Source organism: Dama dama, chromosome 17 (assembly GCF_033118175.1).
Source record: "Dama dama isolate Ldn47 chromosome 17, ASM3311817v1, whole genome shotgun sequence".
Taxonomy (NCBI): Eukaryota; Metazoa; Chordata; class Mammalia; order Artiodactyla; family Cervidae; genus Dama; species Dama dama.
Window position 1 is genome coordinate 30,967,307 of NC_083697.1, and position 10,054 is coordinate 30,977,360.

The 10,054-nt window shown below is 39.6% G+C and overlaps 1 protein-coding gene across 1 annotated transcript; it reads left to right on the forward strand.

The window, feature by feature from the left end:
• Positions 1–251: 251 nt before the first annotated feature.
• Positions 252–5,208, forward strand: DDIT4L (DNA damage inducible transcript 4 like). The gene is made up of 3 exons (XM_061164737.1): positions 252–402; positions 709–848; positions 2,737–5,208. Exons 2-3 carry the CDS (start codon positions 758–760, stop codon positions 3,225–3,227), a joined length of 582 nt encoding a protein of 193 aa, XP_061020720.1. The 5' UTR covers positions 252–402; positions 709–757; the 3' UTR covers positions 3,228–5,208.
• The last annotated feature ends 4,846 nt before the right edge of the window (positions 5,209–10,054 follow it).

Sequence of the window (10,054 nt, forward strand, 5' to 3'; positions counted from 1 at the left end):
TGCACTCGTGGTGACCCGTGGCCCACCCAAGAAACAACAGGTGTCAACCCTGCCGCAAACTTTTCCTTAACTCCCAGCGGCTCGCCTGGGGCGGCTGGAAGTGTGCGGGCGGAGACGCAACCGGACCCCGGGGAGGCGGGGCGCGGGCCCGGGGCGGGGCGGTGCAGGTGGGCGGGCCGGGGCTGGGTGAGGAGGCCGGACTATAAAGTGCTCGCCGCCCCCGCGGCGATGCTGCTCAGTGGAGCCTGAACCGGCGGGGCGGGGGGTGAGCAAGGTGCCGGTGGCTGCTTGGGCCCGCAGGTCGCTGAGCCCCCGAGGGAGGGGGTTCCTGAAGACCGGGCCGGCCTCGGTTTACCCGCTGCTGGACCAGCGAGCGCGTTCGCCCGGGCGCACCCCCAGCAAGTGAGGCCGGGGGCTGCCTGGGTGGGAGGAATCGGGGCGGGGGCCTCCGCTCCTCTGGGCTCAGGGGTGAGCTCCGCGGGGCGCGTCGGTTCCGAGTTTTGCAAACTTTGAGTTAGTTGAAGACTGTGGCTGTTAGTTGGCGTCTTTGCTCCCGGGGTTTTGTGAACCTGAGTTGCAGAGGCCGATTCCACCCCTTTGGAAAATGAATGCCTCGCCTTGTTCGCTCCGGGGACGCTGGGCATTTTAGGAGCTCCTGCACGTCTTGCTTGCTTTTGCAAATCTGTCCTTCTTGCCTCCTTTTTCTAGCGCCCCGGAAAGGCCGTTCCGCCCCGCGAGGGAAACAGAGCCGTTGACCATGGTTGCAACTGGCAGTTTGAGCAGTAAGAACCCGGCCAGCATTTCAGAGTTGCTGGACCATGGCTTCCACCCGGGAAGCCTACTAAATGGTGAGTTTCCCAACCGCCTACCTCTCTTCTCTCCAAAGGCCGCATTCCCTGGATGGATTAAGATTGGCGGGCATGCCGTGTCGACCCTGTCCTTGAATTTTAGAGATGCGGTAAAATCCGTCTTTAAGAGATGCTTTAAAACAGCATCTTCTGTCTATGATAGTGAGAATCAAAAGAAGCAAAAAATAAAATCCCAAGGGCTACCTGATCTAGTCTGTGGCTGATAGACTCCTTGGGATTAAAAACTATACAGGTCCCTAACCCTACATGATTATGAAATTATGGTGAATTTTAAGTATACAGTTACGTGTGTTTTGACAAATGTATTCACCTGTGTAACCAGTACCATCACCTTCTGCCCCCAAAGCCCCACATACCCATTTGCTTACCCACTTTCCCTCTCCCCTGTCTCCAGGGAAACACTGATCTCCTTTTTGTCATTGTAGATTACTTTTACCTCTAGGACTACATGCAGATGGATCCTATAATATGTACTCTTTGTATCTGGTTTCTTTCCCACAGCCTAATGATTTTGAGATCTTTTCCTTGCTGTTGATTTATCAGTATGTGTTCCTTTTTGTTGCTGAGTAGTATTCTATTTGTGGATATACCCATTATTTCATTTTTTTTTAATGCCAAAGGGAAGCTTTAAAACTGCAGTGATGCTGGACATATTGTTTTGTAATTTTAAACAACTGTTTCTAAATTAACATGCTGTGCTGCCACTAAGGATCTGTGTGGACATAGATCAATTGCTTAATATCGTTGGGCCTTCCTCATTTAGAAGGTGAAGTGGTTGATGATCTAATTTTATAGGCCAAAGCTCTAAAATTCTCTGTCTTCAACATAGATTTAAAAAAAAAAAAAAAAAAGAGCCTTATAATTTGGAGTACATTTGTTTTATTTATTAAACACACACACACACACACACACACACACACAGTGATCTAAGTGTGTAAGTGATGAAGTAGCCAACATAGGTGCAGTAGGCTTCAGGCAGGGAGCCCACAGGGCATCTGCCTGTGACCTGCTCAGTTGACTGTGTGTGTGGTGTGGCATCCGGCCAAGGGGTAGGATTAATTTGGAAGGTAGGTGACCAAATGCAGAGCTATCTCTTTTCCTTTGAGCAAATCTAATTTTGTTTTCCTAGGACTATTTTGTTTTGCTTGGCTCCAAAAAAAAAACCACCCAGCCAGTTATAAATATCCTTGCGAACCTCAGAAGTCTTCTCTGTGGGCAATTTTTAATCAAAGAGGTTGAAGCTAAAATTGGGATCCACAGGTCATTCCAGTAAAGACTTTTAAAGAAAATACAAACTTAATTGATGTTTAATATAGCTCATCATCAAGGTCATTTTAAGTTCATCACTAAAGAATAATAGCAGAAAAAACTGTTTTACAATAATGAATGAATTCTTAGAGTTAGAAGGTAACAATCCTTAGTCCAAAAATATTACTAACATTTTTAGTCCAAACCTAATGCATAGTCTCTATAAAAGAAAACTTGAAAACCCCCATAAGCAAATCAGGGAGCAAGAAAGAAAAGAAGGTCCCTAGTATTCTAAAATAGCCATGAATAGATTTGGTTGCATAGTCTTTAAGATTGTGTGTGTGTATACACATATAAATTTATTGGAAAATGGTTATAGCCTACCTACCCTATTTATCAAAACCTTTATTTCATAGATGAACTTTCAGTCTCAGGTCAATTGATTTGCTTTATTACAAAGAAAGTTAACAGCAACGTGGGATCAGATGACTTCCAAACAAATATTAAAACAAGTAGATCTGATAGATAGAAATAAACAGTGTTGCCAAAACTGGGTGTATTTTTCCTGCTCCTGGGTTTGTTTTTGTTTGTTTTAATCTTAAACTTCCATTTTCCACAGATTTTGACTACTGGGATTATGTTGTTCCTGAGCCCAACCTCAATGAGGTGGTATTTGAGGAGACAACTTGCCAGAGTTTGGTTAAAATGCTGGAGAATTGTCTGTCCAAATCTAAGCACACCAAACTTGGCTGCTCCAGAGTCCTTGTTCCTGAGAAACTGACCCAGAGGATTGCTCAAGACGTCCTGAGACTTTCCTCCACAGAGCCCTGCGGTCTGCGGGGCTGTGTTATGCACGTGAACTTGGAAATTGAAAATGTATGTAAAAAGCTGGATAGGATTGTGTGTGATTCGAGCGTGGTGCCCACCTTTGAGCTCACCCTTGTGTTTAAGCAGGAGACCTGCTCATGGACGAGCTTCAGGGATTTTTTCTTTAGCCGAGGTCGCTTCTCCTCTGGCCTCAGGCGAACTCTGATCCTGAGCTCAGGATTCCGACTTGTTAAGAAAAAGCTTTACTCCTTGATTGGCACAACAGTCATTGAAGAGTGCTAAAAGGGAAGCACTTGAAAGAGTCCTTTTTATGATTGGATAATAAAAACTTCACAGCCGCCCAAAGTCATTGTAGTTTGCCTTGCCTGCTCTCCGCAAGGCACACCAAACTGAATTCATCTTCCTGTGTTTCATATTCACAGCTACCCCAACTGAAGGGCTTATTTGGGGCTATTGAGAAATGACCAGCGAGAGAGTACATTGTCTGCATTTACCACAGTTTTTATAAAATGGAATGGGATAGCATAAGGAAAGAAAAGCAGCAGTACACGTTTAGTTTTTTTATTTCACTCCACAAGTTTTCCAGGTAGTATTGCTAAAAGACTGTAGAAACCCACTTTGCCTAGTTTGATTTTTATATGGCTTTTTTTCTATAAGTTTTCAGTGTGATCCTCTCAATCACAGAATCTTAAATGAATGCTGTTTAGCCCATTGAAATTTCCAAAAGCTCATACTACCCATTTCCTGCCCCTACTCAAATTTGAGGAGTTCTTATACGGGAGGATAGAATTAATTAAGTGGGTGAGCTTAATTAGATCCTAACCTCATGCAAAAGTGAATACGGAATCTTGCATTGAGAACAGAGTTACAAACTTCTATTGCTTTGCATCCTCTCCATTCTTCTGTTTCAAAGAGGTGGCAAAAACTTGAGCTACCATTTCAGTAACCACAGTATTGTTTTAAATAATATGGTACAATACAGGATCAGTTTTTCTAGTTTATAAGTATTTAATTTTATCTTTAAACTAGAAAAATGGAAAATGCTGGGTTTTTTGCATGTAGTTGATTACTCTTCTATTGAGTGAATGGTGAGTGTATACAAGGATAAGTGAGTTCGGGTTCCTTTCTTATTCACTTGATAATCTAGCTTCATTTTACTTTTACATATACTTAATCTCAGATATCACTGTCTCACCATATCATCTCATCCTTGACCTTTCCTGGGATCTGAAGGAAACTTCCTTAACCTGAAAATTCAAAGATAGCTGCACACCACCACTTTTAATTTTTAAGATAGGCCTATTTACAAGGTCTCCTTTGGCTATGGATATCTGGTCTATGGGCTTCCCAGGTGGTACTAGTGGTAAAGAACCCACCTGCCAATGCATAAGACATAAAAGACTTGAGTTTGATCCCTGGATTGGGAAGATCCCCTGGAGGAGGGCATGGCAACCCACTCCAGTATTCTTGCCTGGAGAATCCCATGGACAGAAGAGCCTGGCAGCCTACAGTTCATGGGGTCACACAGAATTGGACATGACGGAAGTGACTTAATGCACACACACATCTGGTTTATAGTATAGACTAGAGTATGAAAATTGTGATCTAGATAACCAGTACATGCACACCCAGATTTCTTCATCCTTGGACACCTGTCCCTAGGGAACAATAAAGGCCTTTATTTTTTTCTCTTGTTCCAACTAGCTAGATCTTTATCTTTTGATGTTAAGGGGAAAGCATAGCCTCCACTTTATAATGTTCGTTCAGGAAGGCCTTCACATCCTTGCTGTCGGTCATGGATAAGGAGCTTATTTAGGTCTCCTGCCCAAGCTATTGGCAGGACTTTACATACCTGAGGCCAGCATTGTAGGGACCATGGCTTCATCCTAGTGTAATTCAAAAGCAGGTGTGATCCTGTTTCTAATCCCATAAATGATCTAAAATTTCACTATTCAAATCAGCAAGTGTTCTATCAAATGGAACTCTTCAAGTGCTTGGAAAGATACCGCAAAGCCAATCTTACCAGACTGGGCCAAGATCAGTTGAGTTGGTATTGCATGTCTATTATTGCCTAGGGCTCTGAAGGTCATTGTGATTCTGTGGGTGAGGAATCTGGCCTGCATGTAGAATTGTTGTCCTTTTCCCACTAACAGTTGTCTTTGACTCTTGTCTTTTATACTCACAAAATAGTGATGGCTTTATAGAGACCCTTAAATTAATATTCCTGTTAAAGGAAATTAAGTTTGTCAATTTTGACAATAAAGCAGCATATATTTTTAATTATCTTGTCCACTTTGTCTTTTCTGAGTTATGCAGTGATCACCTTAAAATATATTGGGCAGCATTTGAGGGAAGCTTTTAGAACAATTATTTATCTCCATTTTGACAAAGGCTATTTGTACCCTTCATTATAACATTCTAGTTGTAAATTGCATGTGCTTATGTATCAAAGAGTCGTTCACTTCATAGTTTTTCAAATACAATAATACTTTTCATGGAAGACATTAATAATTTAAGCTCCTTTGGCAACTGTCTTCAAAAAAAAAACTCAGTGTATAGGCTTTTTCTGTAGTTTTCCTAATAGCCAGATACAAATACATGGTAAGACCAGTATGTATTTTAATTTTTACCAGAATATCCTATTAGAGCAACACATCTTTCTAATTCCGCAATTATTCATCAATTTGAATTTTTAATCTTGTCCACCTATCTTTTCTGTCTCCTCAAATATATGTCATTACTTCGGATTTCTCACACTACATAACCCACATTTAATAAGACTTGCTTACATCTAGGCTGCCTAACTGTTTGAGGTGCTTTACATAAACTATTTCATTTACTCCTCACATCAGCCCTATGGAATGAGATCATTATCATCTTCATTTTATGGCTAAATGAGCAGACACAGAGAGGTTAAATAACTTGCCCAGCATCACCAAGTTATGCAAGAGAGCCAAGGTACAAAACCAAGCTGCTGTGGGGGGACTTCTCTGGTGGTCCAGTGGCTGGTCAGGGAGCTGGATCCCATGTGTCACAGCTAAGAGTTTGAAAGTCCCAACTGAAAGATCCCGCAGGCTATAACTAGAGATGATTCTGTGTGCCACAATTAAGATGAATTGCAGACAAGTAAGTATAAAAAAAGCTGGTTTCAGAAGCTGTGCTCACGATGCTGCCTCCAAATGCTCTAGGCAGCATAGATATCTGTGTCACTGAAGAACTATAAAAACAACATCAGAAACATTTGCCCTTAAGTTCAAGGAATTCTTAATGTGATTTCTTTCCAGGTAGAAAAGAATGAGGAAACTCTTGACAGTATTCACCATTCATTGGAACAGCTATGCCTAGAATAAAAATCCTAAATATTTGAAAGACATGCGTTTCAGTCCTGGCACCTCCACACCTGTTTTTTGTAGTTGACCTGGTTACTTTCTCACTTCCCTTCATGCACTTGGGTCTCAATTGTCTGCATGTGTTTAAACAAGTGATAATAAAAACAAACGTCCAAGGCACACTAGTAGCAGATGAGGAGGGAGAGATACACGAAGATGCACTGGGAGGAGTTCAAAATCCCAGACTCCTGCCTAGACTCTGTTGTTGATTATGGACTCGCAGTGCCCTACTGGGTCCTCCACACGTGCCACAAACTCGAGATGAGAGAGACTGTGAAGGATCTTGTGAGAAACTTGTGGCCAGGTGTGGAAGTCATGTATATAACTTCTGTCTACATCCCCTATAGAACTCAGTCATATGGGCTCATTCAATTGCAAGAGGGGCTGGGAAATGTAGCACAGTATGCCCAGAAGGAAATAGGCTTGAACTGAAAATAGAATTTCTGCTACACAGAAAGTGACGAGTTAGTCTCTAAAACAATAGCCCAGACACAGACCTACACATATGTATTTACAAAGTTGATTTATAACAGAGTTGTCACTTTAGATCAATGAGTAAATAAATGATGCTGTATTCCAATAAGGGGAGCTATAATAATTATCTGCATGAAAAAAAATAAAATTGAATGCATGCACGACATGCATGAAAATCAATTCCAGGTTGATTAAATAACTAAATGTGAAAGGGAAACTTTTAGATGACAATATATTTTTTATGATTTTAAAGTAGAAAAGGATTCTTAAGATGCAAAGAAATCAAACTTTTTGTCTATCACATAACACTAAAAAAGAATAAAAATATAAGTCATGAATTGAAAGTATCTTGATACTATACCTGTAACTGAAAAGAGGTAGTAGCCAGAATGTTAAGAATTATTTCAAAGAAATTAGAAAAACAAAAACTACTCAAAAAAAAGAAAGTATCTGCAAAAGCTTGAATGGGAAACCTATGTGGTAATAAACATGAAAAGATGCTTAGCCTAATTAGTAAATAGGGAAATCCAACTTAAAAGCACAATGAGAAAAAAAGCGCAAGACACCAATGTATACACATCCATATTGATTCAAAAACAGAGTTGTTAAACTCTGAAAATTCCAATCTTGGTGAAGATAAAAGGAAAAAAAACCTATTTCAACATGCCAATATGTGTATCTATGCAGCCTGGCATTATTTTGTAAAGCTGAAGATAAACATTTTATGATTTAGCAATTCTATTTTTAGTTATCAAACCTAGATCAGTGTTCTTCAAAATTTTTTTGCTTGTGGTACATCTAAAAGAATTTTGGAAAAGTACACCCTCCGCTATAGTTTTCTAATTGCCATCCAAAATTTTTATCCTAAGTTTAAAAAGTTGAAAATAATACATGTTTGTTATGTGGTGAATATGATCTTTTTAAATGAAAGATTACATCACCTTGTTGAATGTTTCCAATGGAATGTAAATAGCATGGTAATTTAAAACTCACCAACTATTTAGAAAACACTAAATTACTTATTTCAACAGAATAAAATTTTTCAGTTACTTTTTTTTTCTGTATCTTCTTAAAGTCTACTTTTTAAACTGAATTTTACCTTCATATATTTTAGACTTGTAGGTCTTTTATTAATATTTCTTCTTAAAATATAAATAGGATTATAATTTTAAATTACAATTTTTTAAATTTCCTGTGACCTTAAGTCTTTAAATGTTGGTATATGTTTGAGTTAACCTTACATAGTAATAGTACACAATAAAAAACAACATTGAATATGTTTTGAATTATCTAAATACTATTAAGCAAAAAATAATATTATCTCTCTGTGAAATGAATTTTTTTCACTCTGAACTTGGAATTTTTATTCAATTTTGTGTTCCACCTTTCATTATGAACATCTTTCTTCTTACAATGAATGATCATTGTATAAAGATCACTTTTGATGACTAAGTAATATTCTATCTATTTGAGTTACCATAATTAGCCTAATAATTTACAATTGTTGGATTTCTAAATTTTTCCTTTTCTTACATGTTTTTATTTAAGTATAATTGATGTACCATATTATATATTACAGATGTACAATATAATCACAATTTTTAAAGTTTATATTTCATTTATAGCTATTTTAAAATATTGTCTATAGTCCCAGTGCTCTACAACATACCTTTGTGGCTTATTTTATACATATTAGTTTATACTTTTTAATCTCCTACCTCTATATTGCCCCTCCTCCTTATCTGTCTCCACTGGGAACTACTAAGTAGTTTGTTCTCTATATTTGTGAGTCTGTTTCATTTTTTGTTATATTCACTAATTTTGTTATTATTTTTTAGATTCCACATATAATGATATCATATAGTATTTGCTTTTCTGTAACTTATTTCACTTATCATAACGTCCTCCAAGTCCATCCACGTTGCTGCAAATGACTAAATTTCATTCTTTTTTATGGCTGAGTAGTATTCCATTGTGTGTATCTATCTATCTAACCATCTACACCACATCTTCATTATCCATTCATCTGTGGATGGACATATAGGTTGTTTCCATGTGCATGCATGAATGCTAAGTTGCTTCATTCCTGTCCAACTCTTTGTGACCCCATGGACTGCAGCGTGCCAGGCTCCTCTGTCAGTGGGGTTTCTCCAGGCAAGAATACTGGAGTGGGTTGCAATGCTCTCCTCCAGGGGATCCTCCCAACCCAGGGATAGAACCCACAACTCTTAAACATCTCCTGCATTGACAGGTGGGTTCTTAATCACTAGCGCTGCCTGAGAAACCCTGCTTCCATATCTGGGCAATTATAGATAATTCCATTAGGAACATTGGGGAGCATGTATCTTTTTGAATCTCTATTCTTATTTTATTTAGATATATACCCAGGTTCAGTTCAGTTCAGTTCAGTCATTCAGTCATGTCTGACTCTTTGTGACCCCATGAACCATAGCATGCCAGGCCTCCCTGTCCATCACCAACACCTGGAGTCCACCCAAACCCATATCCATCAAGCCAGTGATGCCATCCAACCATCTGATCCTCTGTCGTCCCCTTCTCCTCCTGCCCTCAATCTTTCCCAGCATCAGGGTCTTTTCAAATGAGTCAGCTCTTCACATCAGGTGGCCAAAGTATTGGAGTTTCAGCTTCAACATCAGCCCTTCCAATGAACACCCAGGACTGATCTGCTTTAGGGTGGACTGGTTGGATCTCCTTGCAGTCCAAGGGACTCTTAAGAGTCTTCTCCAACACCACAGGTCAAAAGCATCAGTTCTTTGGCACTCAGCTTTCTTTATAGTCTAACTCTCACATCCATACATGACCACTGGAAAAACCATAGCCTTGACTAGACGGACATTTGTTAGCAAAGTAATGTCTCTGCTTTTTAATATGCTGTCTAGGTTGGTCATAACTTTCCTTCCAAGGAGTAGGTGTCTTTTAATTTCATGGCTGCAATCACCATCTGCAGTGATTTTTGGAGCCCCCCCCCCCAAAAAAGTCTGTCACTGTTTCCATTGTTTCCCCATCTATTTGCCATGAAGTGATGGGACCAGATGCCATGATCTTAATTTTCTGAATGTTGAACTTTAAGCCAACTTTTTCACTCTCCTCTTTCACATTCACCAAGAGGCTCTTTAGTTCTTCACTTTCTGCCATAAGGGTGGTGTCATCTGCATATCTGAGGTGATTGATATTTCTCCCGGCAATCTTGATTCCAGCTTGTGCATCTTCCAGCCCAGCATTTCT

Coding starts and splice junctions, on each gene's coding strand:
- DDIT4L (XM_061164737.1), top strand. CDS start 758: ATGGTTGCAACTGGCAGTTTGAGCAGTAAGAACCCGGCCAGCATTTCA. Junction 849..2,736: donor CCCGGGAAGCCTACTAAATG/GTGAGTTTCCCA, acceptor CATTTTCCACAG/ATTTTGACTACTGGGATTAT.